The 19,828-nt window shown below is 51.4% G+C and overlaps 2 protein-coding genes across 20 annotated transcripts in view; one reads left to right on the top strand and one right to left on the bottom strand.

The window, feature by feature from the left end:
• Nucleotides 1-7,636: 7,636 nt before the first annotated feature.
• The window catches only part of LOC124087662 (3-ketoacyl-CoA thiolase, peroxisomal-like), a 31,439-nt gene continuing 19,247 nt past the window's right edge, over nucleotides 7,637-19,828 (top strand). For 2 of the 12 annotated variants that reach the window (XR_009226022.1, XR_009226017.1), the window contains exons 1-7: nucleotides 12,232-12,287; nucleotides 13,096-13,176; nucleotides 15,077-15,264; nucleotides 15,605-15,716; nucleotides 15,832-15,948; nucleotides 18,346-18,426; nucleotides 18,693-18,800. Coding sequence is in view for 1 of the 12 variants with exons in the window: in XM_058576520.1 (XP_058432503.1) it covers nucleotides 12,199-12,287; nucleotides 13,096-13,176; nucleotides 14,603-14,918 (486 nt within the window). In the remaining 11 variants the exon portion in view is untranslated. The other 10 variants (XR_009226019.1, XR_009226018.1, XR_006850179.2 and 7 more) reach the window with 7 other exon arrangements.
• Nucleotides 16,422-19,828, bottom strand: part of Dlec1 (DLEC1 cilia and flagella associated protein) — a 49,775-nt gene continuing 46,368 nt past the window's right edge. For 4 of the 8 annotated variants that reach the window (XM_046436643.2, XM_046436642.2, XM_046436646.2 and 1 more), the window contains 3 exons: nucleotides 18,601-18,762; nucleotides 17,540-17,693; nucleotides 16,422-17,243 (listed from right to left, as the gene is read on the bottom strand). In XM_046436643.2, coding sequence (XP_046292599.1) covers nucleotides 16,918-17,243; nucleotides 17,540-17,693; nucleotides 18,601-18,762 — 642 coding nt within the window. In that variant the 3' untranslated portion in view covers nucleotides 16,422-16,917. The remainder of the gene's footprint in view (nucleotides 17,244-17,539; nucleotides 17,694-18,600; nucleotides 18,763-19,828) is intronic. The other 4 variants (XM_046436644.2, XM_046436648.2, XM_058576519.1 and 1 more) reach the window with 3 other exon arrangements.

The following is a 19,828-nucleotide window of genomic DNA, read 5'->3' as shown; positions in this document are numbered from 1 at the left end:
AGTGATGCTTTCTGTCCAGAAACATCCAGAAAGGATCCCAAGGCAGCCCAAAAGGTCAGAACCAGTGCTACTTACCTCCTGAGGCAGTCAAAGCCTCCTCAGCTTTATTTTTCCAAAGAACAGAGACTTTTTCAAGCCTGAAAAGTTTTCAAGAGAGCCAGGTGCGGTATCTGTAATTCAGCTACCAAAGAGACTGAAGGATAAGGTTTGCAAGTTTCAGATCAGTGAGGGGAACTTAGCTAGATCTTCCCTCAAAAACAAAAAAGATCTAGAATGTAGCTCCCTAGTCACACCCTCTGGCATTCACTATCCAAAGCAGTAAAAAAGGGGGAAAAATTGTGAGAAGAACCTTAGAGGCTACCTGTCCTTACCTGCAAGTGCTCAGGCAGGGTTTTTTCCTCTGAGTAGCCATGGGGGTCACTCCTAGGCTGCATCAAGAGGGACCTACACCAAGCCAACTACCTAAAGGAACCAGGGAATGATCCTCAAATCATGGCCCCTGAGAACTGACCAGAGGGAAAGTAGTTTGATTGTCACCATTGGTTAAGGAGCAGAAAGCAAGTGTTATACACAGGCCATGCCAATGTCATAAGATATTGCTACCTACTGATGCCATCTGCAACAAAAGCATTTTATAACCATCCTTGACCAAGGTCTGTCTGTCCTGGGAGCAGCAGAGTCCCTGTCCTACCTGATCTCTAGGTGCCACTCAGTCCCCAGAGACAAAAATCCAGGGGTGTCCTGGAGGTGTGGGGCAGTGGCAAGGGGAGCTCCTGCACTCACTGTACTCAGAGTCCTCTCAGAAATGCTACTGCTGGCCCAGGAGACAGTGATATCTCTGACCCTAACGCTTAGGGGCAAGACTAAGCCCAGGCCCTGGCCAAGGGCACAGCCCAGTCCCAACTTATGAGCTATGTTGGCCACTGCCTACAGTCCTGATGAGCACTGTCTGTTGACCGTGGACAGAGGCACAGTCTCTGAGATGCCACTGAAACACAAAGTGAGAGGCACAGTCAGTCAATCCCCCTGCCCTGCTAGGCTCTCATGGATAGCAGGCCTGTGCTCCTGGGCCATGTGACTGCTCCCATCAAAGGGTGCAAAGATCTGGAACAACCTGGTAGTCCAGTGCCCATGCCAGACCAGATCCATGGGACAGGGATGGGCAGACCTCATCTCTACAGGTGCACACTCCCCAGGATCCTACAAGCCACTTCTCACCTAGATGAAGAGCTCTGCAGGGCACCACTGTTCTAATAGTCCTTGCTCTAGGGCTCCCATTCTCTCACACTGGGCTCAGGGTTATAAGGACTGGTCTTCCCAGTGGAATCTGCCCAGGCCAGCAGTAACTGGGGACATTTCCAAGCTATCCACATACATATCTAGAACCTTAGGGAGTGAATGCATCTGGGGGTTCTGGGGTGCAGCCAAGTGAGGGAACCCTTGAGCTAGCACTCAGACTGCACAAGGCCTCCCAGGTGGATGGCTCCCTAGGCCCATGCAACCCAGACCAGCCACCTTAATCCCATAACACTAGTTGTCACCAGTTCCACCAAGTTTTCCTAAAATCCCTCCTGTGCACAGAGCTCCACTGATTTCGTGCTGAGGAATTACAGTACTATGCCCTAGAGGAGGTCCGACCAACACAGAGTGTATCCCACAGGAGATGAATAGCAGGGTCAGGTGTCACAGTCGCATCACAGGGAAGCACAGGCTACCTACTGGAGAGGAAGATCTCTCTCATTGTAAGCCTGAGAGCTTGGGGAAGCCATGTACAAGTGGTGAGACTGTGCCTGGGGCAGGATTTAGCTAGGGCAGAGAGAGCAAGTAGGAGCACTACTCCATTGGTACAGAATGGGCACAGTAGGGAGGACAGCAGGAAGCAGATAATTTAACTGAAAGGAGAAAAGTCACATGAGTGAGCAGCTGGGGGTGAGGCTGAAGAGTTATTCTGTAGACAGGGAGTGGGAGACCTTGAACTGCAGGTTCAGCAGTCTGAGCTTCTGCCAGTTCCTAGAGGTTGGGTTTCCTTTGCTGCTCTCTCACTGGCTAATGTCCCTATTATTTCAACTCCATGCAGCTCAAAGGACAAAGACAATTGGGTCTGAGGCTACATGTAGAAACAATGGAACACTCCAGCCCCATCTGGGAGAGCAAGTGGTGAAGGGCCAGATGATCAGAGCTCCACCAAGGATCCCCCTGCCCCAGAGTCCTCCCCATCTTTGGCCTCTGCTAATGGGATGGGCCTGGAGTCTCCAGCTTGCTCAACTAGCAAAGGAAGCTAAGTCACAGTTCAAGGTTTTCATGGGTCATTTACCTGACAGAGGAGTAGAGTCCACACTTCCAAAAATAAGCAATAGGTTGTTTTTGATTAAAAATCAGGCCACAGAAAACCTTTGCCCCAGTCCCACAGACCTGTATGTCTTGGCTCTGGTCTGGATAACAAACCCTTTCCCATTCCAAAAGCAGGTGAAAGGTTGGGTCCAAAGAGCAGGATCTCAAGCACTCTGGTTGCCCTGACATCTTTTGACTTCTGATGTCCATCTGGATCCTTGCTTCCAACGGGCTGAATTTTCAGGGGCCATGACTCACTCAAGATTCACAATGGCTTACCTAGAGGTAGAAGTAGAAACGGTTACCTCAGAAACTGGGTAATCCAGGCCACAATGGCTCCTGCTCCAGGCTGGATCTCATTTCTGATTGACAAAAGTTATTATTCAGTTCCAGGTAGTATCCTGGGAACTAAGGTACAGCTGTGAGTACCAAATAGAAGACATTCCGGATCTTTCTTCATCATATATCCTTGGCAAGTTCACTAATATTCTGATATTTCAAGGTCTAGAGCCAGATACACAACATTCCATCCAGGTCATATACCATTCTCCATGCTGAAGGGTCCCAAGCTTATCCACAGTGGTGTCCTGTAGTTCAGGAGATCAAGGGACCACAGCTTAGATACACAGCCACCTCTGGTATAGGAAGAATCCAAGCAGATGACCCTGATGAGCTTCTGTTTGCTGTCTTGACTGTGGGTCTATAGGACAGGAAGCTGAGGCTTGAGCAGCTGGGAGACATCTCTGTGGGTGAGTGCACCCCCCAGACCATGTTCTGGGAACTCCCTGTCTTCTTATCCCTCTGGTGTCCTTTTTCCATGCCTTCAGACCCCAAGTTGTCACTGAGGGGAGTAACAGTGGACTCTTCTGAGTTCACCATAATTGCCTCCTGAGAGTCAGAGAGCCCCTGTCCCCAGAGGCTTTGTGCCCGCTCCAGGTACATTCTGCATATGAAGGCAGATGGAAAGCAGAAATGCCTACTGGCAGACATTCCAAGCCTCAGAGGTCTCAGGAAACTCCAGGAGGCAGGAGACCACAGTTGTCTGTGCCCCTTTTTTTCCTGTCTATGTCTATGTCAGGCCAGAATATCAAAAAACACCTTGTCCAGCCCACCATTTACAGACTGAGAATAAGGCTCCTGAATTTGCTATGGAGCTAGGTCTCCACCCAGCACTTCACCCTTAATTCCAACCCTGCCTCCCACCCTACACTTCTACCCTTGAAATGTAACAAAATCTTACAAGACATCCAGAGTGTCTTCTTCCAGAGTGTGCCTCGCTTAGGGTGGGAATCATTGTTCCTCCTGTCTGCAGTGACAGCAGGTCCTGGAGGAGGACCTCAGGGGATGTGTGCACTTTCATTATCTCATTTCCATTGTCCAAGTACCACTGCTGTTGGCCTTCAAGCTTTTGCATTATGTTCCTCTTTCCCTCCTGTCTTCCATGTTTCCTGGAAGGCAGGACAACTGCCCAGTCTGTGCTGATTTGGAAGAAGGGGAGGGTGACTGGGCAAGTGAGCTTGGGACCTTCCAGCATTGGGGCTGGTATATGAACTGGGCAACCTGATGAGTGTCTGGAGGTTCCTCAAAACGTTAGGCATGGAACCAACATATGAACCAGCTGTACCTCAAAAATTAAAGTTATCACTCTGTGGTGATACACACATACCTGTGTTCATAGCAGGACAATCCAGAATAGCTAAACTATGGAACCAACCTCAGAGTCCATCAATGGATGAATGGATAAAGAAAATGTGGTATATATCACAATGGAGTTTTATTCAGCCATAAAGAAAAATAAAATTATGTCATTTGCAGGAAAATGGATGGAACTAGAGACCATCATGTTAAGAAAAATTAGTCGAACTCCAGAGGAGAAGGGTCTTACATTTCCTCTCCTATGTGGAAGCCAGAGAAGAAAGGAAAAGAAAGGTGGGGCGGATCTCATGAAAATCAAGGGAAGATCAGTAGAGGAAAGGGAACAAGATGTAGGTGGTGGGGAGGGCGGGGGGAAGTACAGGGCAATGATATTGGCCAAATTATATTGTTGTATCATGTGCATGCATGAATATGTAACAACGAATCCCATCATTGTACAACTATAATGTACCAATAAAAAAAATGGGTGGGAAAAAAATGAATTCAACCCCTTCCCTAAAAAAAGAATCTACAAAAAAATAATTCTCTGCACTTTCCCTGGGAGCATAGCACAGGTGACAGTCAGAGCACAGGTGACAGTGCTTCACAGCACTACAGAAACTCTGAAGAAGCCAGGAGTTTATTGCCCAGGCAACCTTGATCCTGGGCTCTACACCCATCTCTAGATGACACAACTCAGACTAAGTGACCTTCTCAGGAGACAAAAGATGAGGTCCCTGAGGGCCTAACCCTGGGTTAACCTTCACCCACACATATTTCATGAGAGTCTCTGAGCAACATAATGATAGGACTTGTAGTAGCCCTATTTTGTGGTCGGGAAGCCAAGGTTCAGAAAGGTCAAGGGGCTTGCCCAGGGACCCGCAGCCCATCTGTCTTCAACATGCATACTCTGCACACAACACTTTCCTGTAGCTATGGCCCACATATTGCCTATGGCATGGGAACAGTATTTGGCCGTTATGCATGGGGTCATCAAGTGTGATAATGTCTGATAGCTCCACTGTGTATGGGACAGTGTTGTCTACTCTGGTCACCTGTAATGGCTTCCAGACTCCTGCTGGGGCTTCAAAATGTACTTCTGGCTATTCTGTTCTGTGGGGAAAAGATAGGGTGTGTCAGGTTGCACATCCCACAGTTAGGATCAAACCCTGCTCTATTTGACCCTCTTGGGCTCTGGGCCTTCTCCAGCTGCTGGTGCCATGGGCAGCTACACAGATCTGACAAGCTGGATGTTATGGTTTAGATGTGAGGTGTCTCCCCAGAGCTCATGTGTGAGACAATCCAAGAGGGTTAGAGGTGAAATGATTGGGTGATGAGACCTTTACACAAAAGTGAGTTAATCCCTTAATGTAGATTAATTGGGTGGCAACAGTAGGCAGGTAGGAGATGACTGGAGGAGGTGGGTCACTGAGGGGCATGCCTTTGGGGTATATGTTTTGCTCTGGGTGAGTAGAGCTCTCTCCCTGCTTCCTGGTGGCCAAGTGCTGAGCCACATTCCTCCACCACACTCTTCCTCCATGATGTCCTGCCTTACCTTGGGACCTGAAGAATGGAGTCAGCTGTTTATGTACTGAGACCTTTGAAATTGTGAGCATCAAATAAACTTTTCCTCCTCTAAAATTGTTCTTGTGAGATCTTTGGGTCACAGCAGTAAAAAGCTGACTAAAACATTGAGCATGCTCACACACACACACACACACACACACACACACGTTCTGACCAGCCCCAAAGGATGTCAGTAGGGGTCTGGCCATCTGGATAAGGCAGAAGATAAGGCTTGTGTTCTTCTGTCCCTTGTCCTGGACTCCCATTCTAAGGCTCCTGGGAATGGAATGAAGGTCCAGTGATGGTGCAGTGATGGCAGTGACTCCAACCCAGCAATGTGTTCCTGTCTGTGGGCAGCTGGATCTCCTGTGCAAGTACATTACATGAGTGCCAGAAGTTTTCTAGACTATCAGCTTCCACTCCCTCACTTATCCTGTTGATCTGACACAGCTCAGAAGCTCAAGAGCAGCCTGTGTCTGACACCTGGCCCACCTGAGACTTTTGCTAAGCTTGTCTATCACTTTTACACCTTACACTTTTACACCTGGCCCTTCCCAGCCAGGCATCCTGCTTGTCCTGTTGCCTTTGTCTGGACTACCTGCTTTCTCTTTCTGAGAAGCATGGCTCCACCTTAGAATCTAGAGTCCTGTCTGGATTCTGTCTGAATCCTGTCCAGATGTAATGAGGTAGAGCACACTCTCTTGACTTGGGGGTCTCAGAACAGCAGATATGAGAACTCAGAAGCCTCCTTTTAGATATGGATAGGTCAGTCCTTGAGGGTCTGGTTGTGGTGGTCGTTTGGGTAGGAGGTAAGGGAGAACAACTTTTTTTTCCAGGGTTTATAGGAAACTGGCTTTGCTCTTTGGGATGTGACAGTGTCCTGTCCCATTTGTTGAAGATCTAGATTGTCCAAAGGTCCTGCCCTGGAGGATGTTGGGAAGAGGACACGAGGGGAGACATCTGGTGTGTCCTTCCAAGTGTCTGGGGAGCACACAATCCTGCCAGTAGCAGCATCAGCAGGGACTGGCAGTATGGGCAGGTGACAATGGGAAAGGCATACTGCCTTCAGGAATCTAAGGCATGTGATGGATCTGCAGTTGAAACAGGGAGGGTCACAACCCTACACTCCAGAGTGGGGATGCACAGGGAACCCTGTCCCTTGGTGTCTAGGGTAAATGCAGTACAACATTCCAAGGTCTCAGGTAAACATATGGCCCTGCCATTGGCAGTCAGACAGCACCTGGCCTTGTTCTTTAGAGTTGAAGACACAGTCTAGGCGGAGGAGCCCTGGTCAATTCTCTCATTCCTCAGATATATATTGATGACGTACTAAACGTCAAACACATTTCAGGCTCCCAGGACACAGCTTCTTCTCTGCTTCCTAACGGGGAATGTGACAACCAATTGAATCATCACAAACAGGTGTGACATTGTTCTAGGAAGTGTGGCATGTTCTCTGTCCAGTTAAAGAGCTTGCTACACTTCCACAGCTTTGTAAATTCACTCTCCGTGATAACTGGGAATCAAATTGCTTGGTTCTTCTAGAAAGACTTGCCGGAAGAACTTGACTCCTTCGGAGGTGAGCTGGAAATAGGAAGAGTATGTAGAGTCTCCAGATTGGGTGCCGGGACACGCGACAGAGCAGGACAAACTAGGATGGGGGAACAGGAATTAAGAGTCCCGAACTCCTCCTTCCAAAGAAAGGCCAAGGAAGGGACCCCAGGTGATCCAGCCTTCTGTTTGGCAGCAGGCAGGGTGTAGGAATTTGGAGGAAGGGGCTTCTGGTTGAGGCCCAGTTTATGTGCAAGATTTTGGGAGCCAGCCTCCGTTTGGGCTCCAAAACTTGGAAAGGTAGAATGATTTCCCCACTGCCTTTGTGGGCGGGACTCCAGAAAGAACCGCTTCTTGATTGGCCTGGGTAGCCCACAAGAGGGCTGGACTTTGAGTGGAATGAACAGCCCCGCGCGGTGCTTTTGGGGCCTGAGGTAAGAGTGGCTGGGGTGGGCGTGTCCTCAAGTTACGCTCCTTCTGGTTGGCTGAGATTGGGTGGGCGGAACCTTTGGAGGGCGGGCTGTGGGCGGTGTTCGGGCTTCTAAGACTGAGTGGAACTTCCGCTCCGAGCTGCAGAGGGTTTGTTTCCAACTGCGCGCCGATTTCAAACTCCTCTGCGGGTCTCAGCGGCGTGAAGTTGAGGCTGCAGGTAGTTCAGGGCCACCTCACCTGCCGGCCCGAGTCGGGTCCCGCGCTACAGGCCGCTCCTTGCTTTGGTAACTTCAGGCAAGCCTCGGCCGAGGACGTGGTGGTGGTGCACGGATGGCGCACGGCCCTTGGCAAAGCGGGCCGCGGCGTCTTCAAGGTGAGGCCCCCGGGGGTTGGCCCCTGGGGTGAGACGCAGGGGTCTCGGGGTTCCGTCGTATTTTCCTGGGGCGGGGGCCGGAAGTAGTTGGCAGGTGAGCTGCATTCGCTTTTTCTGCGTGAGGTATCAGTAGCCAAGCTCACCACAGCTTTACATGACTCTGCAGGACGCCACCCAAGATGAGTTTCTGTCTGCCGTCTTGACCGCAGTTCTCCAGGACGTAAAGCTGAGGCCTGAGCAGTTGGGGGACATCTCCTTAGGGGAATGCACCACCCAGGCCCTGCGCAGGGGCCTCCGGGTCTTCTCATCCCTCCAAAGTCCTGCTTCCATGCCTCTAGTCCCCTAATTGTCACTGAAGGGAACTATGGAGTCCACTGACTTCAATATGATCTCCTGAGAGCCAGTCTACATCTGTTTCAACCCTAAACACTTTAAACCTCCTCCACGTGCATTCATTCTACTTAATGAGTACTCTACTTAATGAGGAAAGTAGGTATCTCAAGTGCAGAAATTCCAGCACCTGAGGGTACCAGGAGGCCCGAGACCAGGGTTCTCTATGCACCCTAGATCCTGTCTATTCCAGGACAGAGATGAGGGAACGTCAAAAACATCAAGTTCAGCACTGATTTACAAATGGAGAGAGTGGGGGCTGTGCATTTGCAACAGAGTTAGAAATTGAACATGAGGCCTCAACCTGTGTTCCCACCCAGTTTCCCACTCCTACACCTCTTCCCTTGAAATGAATAAAAGATAATACAGGACACTGTGTGCCTCACTTAGGTTGGAACTCACTATTTTTCTTCTGTAGTGACAGCAGGGCCTGGAGAGAGGATACTCAGGGAAGTGTACATTTGCAGAATCTCATTTCCTTTGCCTAAGGGCCAATGCTATTGGACTTCAAGGTTTGCATTGCTCTTTCCCTCATGTATTCCATGTTATGTGGAAGGGCAGGTCACCTGCCCAGCCTGTGCTGATTTCGAAGAATAGGGTGCATGGGCAAGTGAGCTTGGGACCTTCCAGCACAGGGGTCCATATATGATCTGTACAGGCTGTTGTGTGTCTGGCTCCCCCTGCTGCAGACCCTGAAATTCCAGAGCCTCAGAGGAGCCTGCCAAGGGCTAACAATTCTGAAGAAGGATCTGAAATGTCCTCTCTTTAATACTTACAACTGTTGACTCTAGATAAAGGCATTTTCCCCTGAATAGGAAATGTGCTTCAGCCTGGAGGTGGAGCCATCATGGCCCGGATTGCCCAGTTTCTGAGATAATCTTTTCTACTTCTAGTTCTGTGTTGATCATTGTAATTCTTGAGTGGGTCCTGGCTCCAGGGGACTTGGCCTGTGGCAAGTGGAGATGAGGATGGACACCAGATGTCAAAAGATGTCAGGGCAACCAGAGTGCTTGGGATCCTAGTCTTTGGACCCAACCTTTCCCCTACATTGGGGAGGGGGGTGTTTCTTGGCTGAGAGCCAAGACACTCCACTTCTGGGAGTGGAGCAAAGGTTCTCTGTGGACTAATTATAGCCAAAATTGACTTTTGCTTTAAACTAGACTCTATCTTCCTTTGACAGGTAAATGACCACATGAACACCCTGAATGGCGACATTGCTTCTTTTGCTAGTTGAGCAAGCTGGGAACTCCAGATCCATCTCATCAGCAGAGTCTGGGAGATGGGGAGGACTCTGGGTCAGGGGGAACCCAAGAGGAGCCCTGATCGTCTCTTTCTGGAGAGTGAATAGAATATGAAAAACTAACTATATGGTTACTAGGAAGGGTAGGGATGGACGCTGGCCTCATATTTGAGATATGGCTTTTGCTCTGGTGGCCTGTCCCAAGAACAAGCCCGCTGCTCTGTTCTCTGGAGGAAACAGAGATAGGTAGTTGTCACTGTTGAATCTTCAGAGGGAGAAAAAGATCCTCATGGCCCAAATGGACTTCTCTGCCTTGGATTGGATTGAGGAGAAACATAGGATGGAAGATCATATGCTTGTGTTGGTCCTGAGGAGCATGCACCTGTAGAGACAGCATATGGATCTGACCTGGTATGGGTGCAGGGCTACTAGATTGTTCCCCAGATTTTTGTGACCTTTGATGGGAGCAGTCACATGGCCCAGGAGCCCAGACTTGCTTTCCATGAGAGCCTGGCAGGCAGGGGTTTGACTGTGCCTTTCATTTTGTGTTTCAGTGGCATCCCAGAGACTGTGCCTCTGTCCACCATCAACAGATAGTGCTCATCAGGGCTGTAGGCAGTGGCCAACATAGCTGATAAATTGGGACTGGGTGATGCCCTTGACCAGGCCTGGGCTTTCTGCCCCTGACGACTAGGGACAGTGATATTGCTATCTCCTGGACCAGCAGTAAGCATTTCTGAGAGGACTCTGAGCACAGAAAAAATTCAGGAGCTTCCCTCGCCACTGCTCCAAGCTCTTCAGGACACTCCTGTGTCCTGTTTCTGGGGCTGGGCTGAGTGGCACCTAGAGAGCAGGTGGGACAGGGGCTCTGCTGCTCCTAAGACAGACAGACCTTGGTCAAGGATGGCTATGAAATGCTTTTGTTGCAGGTGGTATCAGAAATGGGTTTTATGACATTGGCAAGGCCTGTGGGTAAGAATTTCTTTCTGCCAGAGCTCCTTAACCAATGGTGACAAACTAATTTCCCTCTTCTCAGTTCTTTGAGGCCATGATTTGAGGACCATTCCCTGGTTCCTTTAGGCAGCTAAAGGTGTGGATCCCTCTAGATGCAGCCTAGGAATGGCCCCTAATTCTGTCTGTTCAGCAAAAGCTCCCATCTAGATAAAGTAAAGTGGCCTGTAAGCATTCTGTCTTGGAAATCTGTCAGGCTGGAAAGTGGGCCTCAGGTTGGAAAAATATAGCACTTGGACTCTCTGAGATAATTTGCAGTTTCGGTTCCCTTATGCCAGGGATAGTTTTCCATATATTACTTTTTGCTTTCCTTGGGTGTTTGTCCCCTTATTCCTACCTTGGTACACAGGTAGAAATATCTGCCAGCTTCTGAGGGCCATGTTCATATCTTGGTGATTTCCCACTGTCACCTTTACCCATATCATGGCTCTGTCTTTGCTTGCAACAAATGGCAGTGTCTGCAGATTTGGGCAGAGATGCTGGGGCTATTCAGGCAGGGTGAGGGAGGCTGTGGCAGCCTTGGAGGGGACAAGCCTTAGTTATTACATGCTTCTGTTTGCCTTTTAGATCCTCTATAGAATGTTTATTGATAGGAAGCATCACTGGTCTCAGGCCAGATCCTAGATGACCTTCACTTGTTTAGCCTGACCTATGTCTTAGTTGTTAGATAGCCAAAGACCACCGAGATCCGGGCAAGGGCCAAACCCAGACTGCCCCTTGATGTCTCTGGTTTCCTGTCTTACTGAGGAAGTGTAGGTGTGGGTAATTTGAAGCATTAGTCTTCATGAGTTTCTTATGGGCATCTAATTCCCCAGCAGCTTAAGCACTGTGTTGCTGGGGTACCAAGGTTTGGGGCTGGGAGGATTCCCACATCACAACTCGACCATCTACTAGACTCTATGGACTGTTGCCTAGCACTTTCTAGTAGGGAATGAGCTCTGGTGCAAGACTGCCTAAATCGGGATTCAGGCTGGGTTCCATCCACTCATGATCTCAGTGTCCTCCTCTATAAAAGGGGATCTGTAGCTCAGCTGTGTATTGATTCATAACAGGATTAAATGGAGTCTTTAACAAACTAAAACCAGCAGGTGTTTATCATGTGACTGATGCTTTTTGAAGTGCCCTTTTGAGTTCAGCCTAGTGCTTTGACACTGAATCGAGATCACCTGTTATCTTTTTTGAGGCCTTTGCCTCCCTTCTCCTCTCAGAGGAGAGACCTCTCTACCCTGGACATCTCCCCATCTTCTCAGCCTGTTACACCTCCCTGCCTGTACAGCTCAGGTTGGCTTTCAATGTGAGCTTTGTACAGACTTGATTGTCTCTTCTCCTCTACATTAGTGGGCCCTGAGGACAGGGCCTGGGCTTACTGGATGTGTTTCCTGTACTGTGGGGGATACTAGAATGCTTTTCTCAGGAGCTGCCAATTGACTGGTTCAAAAGTACAGAGGCGCCTGTCCCTGGGAGGACTTTGCTCTGTCCTGGGGTAAAGGTAGAAATAGGGCTCAGCAACACCCCAGCTCTGTTTTGCTGGCAAGTGTCTCCCAGACAGTGCACTGCACTTCCTGAGGGTTCCCTGGCTCTTCCCACATCTTGCCAAGTGTCCAGCCATTGCTACTGGAACCCTAGCTGGTTTGACTCACCTCATTTTCCTCCTTCTAGGGTGGAATTTATGTCAATGGGTTGGAATTTGAACCCTGGAAACATTGCTTCCTATGTGAGGGAGAACAAGAAGGCCAGAGACTGCCTGATCCCCATGGGGTGAGTGCCCATCCTCAGCTCCTCGTCGTCTCTGGCAATGCCAACCCTCTTCCTCTCTCCTTTGGATGACATCTGCTCTGCAGGGACTCTGAGCATGGAACTCAATGCTGCTATGATTTCCTGTCCCTGAGGCCCTTGAGTCTTCTGTTTCCACATATAGCCCATTTTATCATACCCCCTCTGAGTGCTTAATCACGAGTAGGACAATGACAGCCCATCTCCTGAAACCATGGGATCCTAGAATGTTGACTGCGGGGAGCTGGTGAACATAACATGCTGGTGAGGGACCTTGGGGGCCTGTCACATGCAATCTGTGATGTGTGCTGCATCAGTCCAGCATCTTGGTCAGCAGCCAGCGCCATCTGCAGGGCCTGTGGGCAGGGAGGCCTGGTTCCCATGGATGTACGAGGAGGTTGAGGTTTGTATTGTGTCTTGGAATTGATCACATACAGTACCTCCAAGGGTAACCTGGAGACCCTAGTAGAAGCTGGCCATAGGGAGCCCCAACAAACCCCTTGAATTTCTTCTTCAGCTGAAGCAACTCACCAGGGAACACGCTCTCTTCTGCTCTGCCCTGCATGCAGCCTACCCTCCCTCTTGGAAGAGAGTCTGGCCAGCAGGGTGACTCCCTATCTATTCCATGCCCATGCTGGGGAAAAGAGTGCCACCGCTAGAATACTTACTATTGTCTCTGGGGGATGGACCAGCCCTCCCCGCCTTTAGTCCCATGGACCTAGTGTTAAAACAGTGTTACAGCCTGGCCTTGGCCCCCAAACCATCTCCAATTAGTGTGCTATTTGTGTCCTAGGATAACCTCGGAGAACGTGGCTGAGTGGTTTGGCATTTCAAGGGAGAAACAAGACACCTTTGCTGTGGCCTCCCAGCAGAAGTGAGTGTTGCTGGGGTGGGACCTTGAAAGAGCTAGAGGGTGAGACTGTGAGGCTATGCTGAGTGTTCTGAGATGGACTTTGACACTGAATCTAGATCACCTGTTATCTTTTTTGAGGCCTTTGCCTCCCTTCTCCTCTCAGAGGAGAGACCTCTCTACCCTGGACATCTCCCCATCTTCTCAGCCTGTTACACCTCCCTGCCTGTACAGCTCAGGTTGGCTTTCAATGTGAGCTTTGTACAGACTTGATTGTCTCTTCTCTTCTACATTGGTGGGCCCTGAGGACAGGGCCTGGGCTTACTGGATGTGTTTCCTGTACTGTGGGGGATACTAGAATGCTTTTCTCAGGAGCTGCCAATTGACTGGTTCAAAAGTACCCAAGGGTACAGCTGTGAATGAGGGTTTTGCAAGCCTCATACCTCCCAGGTGGGAACAGAAAGGGTGTAGTACCATTCTGAACTGGTGGCCGCTCACTGTCCCAGACTGACTGTTGATGTTGAGTCTGAGTGCCTTCTCCCTACCTAAGCCTCAGTTCCACCTATGTTCTTTGAAACGTAAGGAGGGCCATGACTCCAACCTGACTCTGGCTTGGGGACTGGACTTGGTATCCAGAGGCTTCCTCGAGGCTTGGGGTGTGAGGACAGTGATTCTGTGGACTAGACACACTAGCTTCTGGAGTAGGCCTGGGTTTGAACTGATGTCACAAAAACGTCAGGCTTAGCCTCTGGGCAGCAAGCTAAATCAGCCAGTATTGACCATACAGGGAAGGGACAGAAAAGATGGAGTTGTGCCTGGTCCAGGTGGGTTTCTCCAAGAGAGGGACTGTTAGCCTCTTGGGTGAGGTTGTCTTGTGGGCTTTCCTGGAAGCTCTGGGTTCCTCCTATTGAAATGCCCCTAGGTGGTGTAGTTTGCATAGGGCTGCAAGGGTAACCCTAAAATACCTCAGGGTTCAACTGTTTGAGTTGGAAAAGACATCACAGAAATTAGGATATGTCACTTTAGATTTGTGGAATCAGGAAAGGGTGAAATTCAGATGTTGGGGTCACCCTGGAAAGCTAGCAGAAGCCATCACAAATGTTCCTGGGGCTCCAGCCTCAGACTAGCAGAGGCAACTGACAGGCTGAGTCTTGGGCAAAGGGCTCTAAGAAGCAAAACCACCTGCAAGCTCCCTTCTCCCGAGTTTGGAATCAGCCAGGATGTGGACACCCTGGGTTGATAGCAAAGGAGGCTCTGGATGGCCACAGCAAGGCTCCCTCTCCACAGGGCAGGGTTGTCCTCAGGACCTCTAGATAGTCTCTCCGATGTCCCCTAGGACCAGACATGTCCCTGAATTTAGCAGGCTGAGGTTGCATGTCTGCCACAATGGGCTAGAGTGAGGACAGGAGGAAGGGAGCTCCAGGAGAGCCTGGCTGCCTGCTGCTGGCAGGGCAGCAAGAGCCCAGAGCAAGGGCTGTTTCCGTGCTGAGATTGTGCCTGTGACCACCACCATCCACGATGACAAGGGCATCAAGAGGAGCATCACTGTGTCCCAGGATGAGGGAATCCGCCCCAACACCACCATGGAGGGCCTGGCCAAACTGAAGCCTGCTTTCAAAGATGGCGGGTCCACAAGGGACTGCTACCAGGCTGGCTGTTCTGCTCTGGAGTCTGGGGCAGACCAGGTCCCTTGGCAACCCCTGGTGGCAGTCTGGGTTGATAGCAAAGATGACTCTGGATGGCCCCAGGCATCCTCCCCTCCCTAGGGCAGCATTTCCTCAGGACCTCCAGCCAGTCTCTCAAATGTCCTGTAGGACCAGACATGTCCCCAGATTTAGTAGGCTAAAGTTGCATGTCTGCCACAGTGGGCTGGTTCTCCTCTGCTCTGCCCTGATCCCTCCTCACCCCAACTCTTTCTCCCTAGGAAACTCTAGCCAGGTGAGCGATGGAGCAGCTGCCATCCTCTTGGCCCAGAGGTCGAAGGCAGAAGAGTTGGGCCTCCCCATCCTCGGGGTCCTGAGGTCCTATGCAGGTTGGAGTCTCCCCCCGCCCCCCCTGATGTCATGGACATCGGACCTACATATGCCATTCCTGCAGCCTTGGAGAATGCAGGTCAGTGGCTCCTTCAGACCCTAGACCTGGGTCCCCTCATGCCCTGCTGCTGGGGGCGAGTACTGGGGATAGAACTGCGGGTGCTGCAGAGTAAAGATGGGGCAGGCTGGCACTCCATACCCAAGGGCTTCGTGACCCATAGCTGAGGCTGACTCACCTGTCTGATGTGACAGCACACTAGGCAATTGTGAGCCTGTGCATGGGTGGAGGTCTGAGAAGATCTGGATGCCTGCCCATGGGCATCATTTAGTAGGCTAAAGTTGCATGTCTGCCACAGTGGGCTGGTTCTCCTCTGCTCTGATCCTCCTCACCCCAACTCTTTCTCCCTATGAAACTCTAGCCAGGTGAGTGATGGGGCAGCTGCTGGCCTGGAGGATGCCTGCCCAGGTCTGAACCTCACCTCCAGGGCTGACAGTGAATGATATGGACATCTTTGATATCAGTGAGGCCAGGTGAATCTTAGTCTTCCCACTGCCTGGTCCCTGGGCACATAGTGGGAGCCAGTGGACAAGCCATGCAGGGGAGGGGGTCAGCATGTCCAGGCTATTTACTGTGTGGAAAATCTAGGAATCCCCCCTGAGATGAACCCTCTGGGAGGAGCGGTGGCCCCGGGCCACCCCCTGGGCTGCACTGGGGCATGACAGGACATCAGCTGCTGAATGAGCTCAAGTGCTGTGGGAAGAGGTAAGGCTGTTCCCCTTGGGGTGTCATGGGGGATGCTGAGCTGGGGCTTCAAAGGGTGGTAGCTTGGGGAGGTCAATATGCACTTTGAACTGGGCATATAGGGACACGATCTCTATTGTCCCTGAGGGTCAGCCTTGAAAGGGCTTCTGGCCTACAGAGTGCAGCTGCCACTGTGATGCCAAGGTACGTAGTCGGGGGACTGAATATCCAAGATCTGGTCTTCTGGTTTTTTGTATCCTCTGGTCAGGGGGTTGGGCCTCTGCCCAGAGTGCCTGTGCCCAGCCAACATAGTTCCCTTTCCCAGGGCGTATGGAGTGGTATCCATGTGCATTGGCACGGGGATGGGAGCCGCTACTGTCTTTGAATACCCTGTGAACTGAGTCCCTGGCTCAAGGTACTACCCAGACGGCCCTACTCTGGCAGCCAGAGAGTGGCTCTTGGGAAGCGAATCCACATGGGACATTCGGCACTGGTGGTGGGAACAAATCAAGGCACTTTAAATAATTTGGAAACTATGAACATGGATAACACAGTACAGGAGTGGGCAGGGTGTTGGGCCTTACCAAAAGGCCCCCTCTAGCTGGGCCAAAGTCATTGTGGGTCACCCAGCCCACAAGGCCCCCATGTAAATCCTAGGAAACTGTGGCCTCATGAATGAGGAGGGGACAATGGTATAATCAATCGTGTGTTATCTTAGTGGGTGGGTGTTTTCCCTGGGGGACTTCTGTGTGCTTCATCCGAGTCTGAACTGCTATGATCTCCACATTGGTGTGGCCTCTTTTGTGTTAGCTTTGGGGACTTACAATGTAGTGCCTAAGGCAAGACCTTTGCCTCAGAGGGGGTGGGGCTCCTCCATCCCAAGAGCTGTTTAGAAATCCTCAGTCCATGTCTCTGCCCCGCACACCTGTTCATCAACCTGTGCCATCTTGTTCCTTAAGCTAAGTCTGGGGCTGAGGGGTGGGGTGAGCCTCAGAGCTGGTGAGTTTCCATGAATGTCTCATCGTAAGAGCCTTGGCCCCGGAGCCGCAGGGCACAGGACTTCTCTCCCAGCATGCCTTCGACCACCATCGTGGATTCATACAGCTCATTGCTCCTGTGGAAGAGGAGGGGCTGAGATCTGCAGGGCCCCCCAGCCCTGTGGATAGTGCCAGAAGGTGGGGAGGAGCTGTACCTGGGAGTGAAGAACACCTCAAGTGTGATGGAGGTTGGGGGCGCATTGGTGGGTCGTGCCTCCAGCAACCCACTGCTTGGGGAGACAACAAAGTCTTTAGCCTCCTTGATGGCACTCTGATGACCTGCATCAAGGGGAAGGGAAGACACACATGGGCACAGGCAGCTCCAGGTTTTGTCCTGGAAGCCTTTAATTGTCTCAGGTCAGCCCATCCTCTCAAGATTCACCTCTGGTCTTGCCAGTTCCACAGGACAGGGAAACCTGGGGTCACAGGTTTAGAGGACTACCTGTCTCTAGAAATTCCAAGTGATATGAGCCCAGAGATGCCAGTCTAAAGGGACAGGACACACAGATACTGGGAGGGATAAGTTTTACCCAGCCCCACCTGGGAACAGTGAGCAGGTGTGAGGCCCAACATACCCATCAGCACAGCCCAGTAGCTCCGGCAGCTGCTGAGGTTCATCAGGTAGATCTCCCGGGATGTCTGCTGGTTCACAAAGCAGGTTCCAAAGTCTACCCAGCTGCTGGACAGCTGCAGCTCAGGCACAGTCACAATGGCCCGCAGGGGCACAACCTGGGGAACAGATTTTGACTTGATGGGAATGGAGTGACCTTGCCCATTATAGTGGGGTCTGAGCCAGGGTCACTGGATCACATGGAACCCTGATGCCCCATGAGCACCAATGCTTCTGAGCAGAGCAGTGGTAGCAGCACAGTGGGCAGCAGGGGGCTGGCACTGTCATCATAAGCCAGGAGTTGCTGGTGAGATTCTGCACAGCGACAGGCCAGAACAGCGCCCTCTGCTGTCCTTTTCATTGGTGCCAGCCTTGCTCCCATGGAGGTCAGCCTCTTTCTTTCACTCTTCCTCCCTTCCCAGTCTTCAGTCTCAGATCCTGGGCCATCCTGCCTCAGCCCTGACCTTCAGGTTCTCCACCCATGCCCTGCCTGCCAGAGCACCTCAGCAGCCCCTGCCGCACTGTCAGCCCCAGCAGCTACTCTGTTCTGGGCAGCAGTGCTCCAGCTCCCCTGCTTTGCCCATTTTCCTTCTTACACCTGACCCACAGCCCCAGTTCAGCTCCTTGCTCCCCTCTGTTCCACATCATGGCCCATGACCACCTGGCCAGTGGAGCCCCATGGAGCCTGAGCATCATCCTTCACAACTGCCTCAGGTGCTCATGTCCCACCCACTCGTCCATTTTCTTGACCTGTGTGGTTTCCCTTCACAGGCTTCACCTGTCACCTCTTCCAGGGAGCCTTCCCTCATTTCCCATCCTCCAGCCCCTCACCTGACTCGGCTCCTGAAACAGGTGAGGATGAGGACTCTCCTTACACAGGGCCTCTTCCAGGCAGACTGTCCTCAGGACAGGGGCCAGGGCTCCTCATATGAAGGCCCTGCCTGGTGATATCTTCCTCACTCTAGGGAATAGCTCTCAGCTAGTCCTACTCTCCCCCCCGTCTCAAGGAGCCCTCCTGGGACTAGCCTGTGTGGTCTGATTGGTGAACTCCAGGAGCAGATCCTGAGTAAACACCATCTCTTTCTCTCCACTTGTGCTCTGCTGGATATCCACTCCAGGTAGCATCTGGTCGGTCGGGAGCTTCTGGTAGGAGAGCAGCTCCAGGGAGAGTGAGAAGGACACATCCACCTGTATGGACAGGTGCTGGCTCAAGCTGCTGAAAGCAGGTGCTGCTTCCCCCATCTGGAGCTGTATCCTGCTCCCCCAAGCCTCTGAAGGCCCAGCAACGTCCCTGCAGCCTACAGGGCCCAGACTGACCCAGGCTTCCCAACAAACAGCTCCACAGCACCCCTGCTTGGCACATCCATTCCCTGCACCGGTGCTGTGCCCAGCACCCTGTTGGTGCCCTCCACAGTCAGAGGCTAGAGTAGAAGGACAATAAGCAAACTGCCCTTGATCAGAGCTGGGTTCTGGCCATCCATAGGCCAAGGAAGGACTTTGCCTTTATCCTGAGGATAGTGAGGGTCATGTAATGGGTTTGAAGCAGGGGTGTGTCCAAGTCAGCTTTGCCTTCCACAAGGTCACTCTGGCTGCTAGTGGGAGGTGGGCTGCAGGAGCATAAGTGGCTGAGGACAGCAGTCAGGTGGCTGAGACCGAACTTAGGCCAACAGGATGGGGCTTGGACTCCTGGCTCCCAGATAGTTCCATGTGCTAGCTCATAAGCATCGACTGAGGCATTTGTTACAAATATAGATTCCTGGGTCTTAGCTGAGATCGTGACATCTCTGAAAGTAGAGCCTGAGACCTTGTATGTTTAACAAGATTTCTAAAGGCCACTGATGTACTGCTAGGCTTGGAAATAATTGTTATAGAACAAGACATGCATGTAGAGGTGTGGACAAGTGAGAAGCACCGAGAGTTAGGGGCATCCATGGGGCTTGGCAGTTGGTTGGAGGAGGAGGAGGAGACAGAGCTCTGATCTAGGCACTAGGGGGCAGGTAGTATTTGCTGAGATGAGAAGGCACATGTTTGGAGCAGGACAGGGTCTGGAGGGTTATGGGGAATTCAGTTTTACAGTTTGAGTTTGGATCTAAAACTGAGGGGAGAGTTCTGGTCCGGAGCCAGATGCCTGAGCATTATCTACACACACAGGGTGAGGGGCAGTGCCACCATGTGATGATGTCTTTTCCCTGGGAGCCATGGGGCCTCCTCCAAGCTGCCCGAGGGCTTTAAATACCTAAACCTGAGTCTCTTG

This window comes from Marmota monax, unplaced genomic scaffold (assembly GCF_021218885.2).
Source record: "Marmota monax isolate L192 unplaced genomic scaffold, Marmota_monax_Labrador192_F-V1.1 WCK01_AAM20220418_F8-fsc00021, whole genome shotgun sequence".
In the NCBI taxonomy this organism is placed as follows: Eukaryota; Metazoa; Chordata; class Mammalia; order Rodentia; family Sciuridae; genus Marmota; species Marmota monax.
The sequence above is the reverse complement of the archived record's forward strand: the minus strand, read 5'-3'. Positions and strand labels throughout refer to the sequence as shown.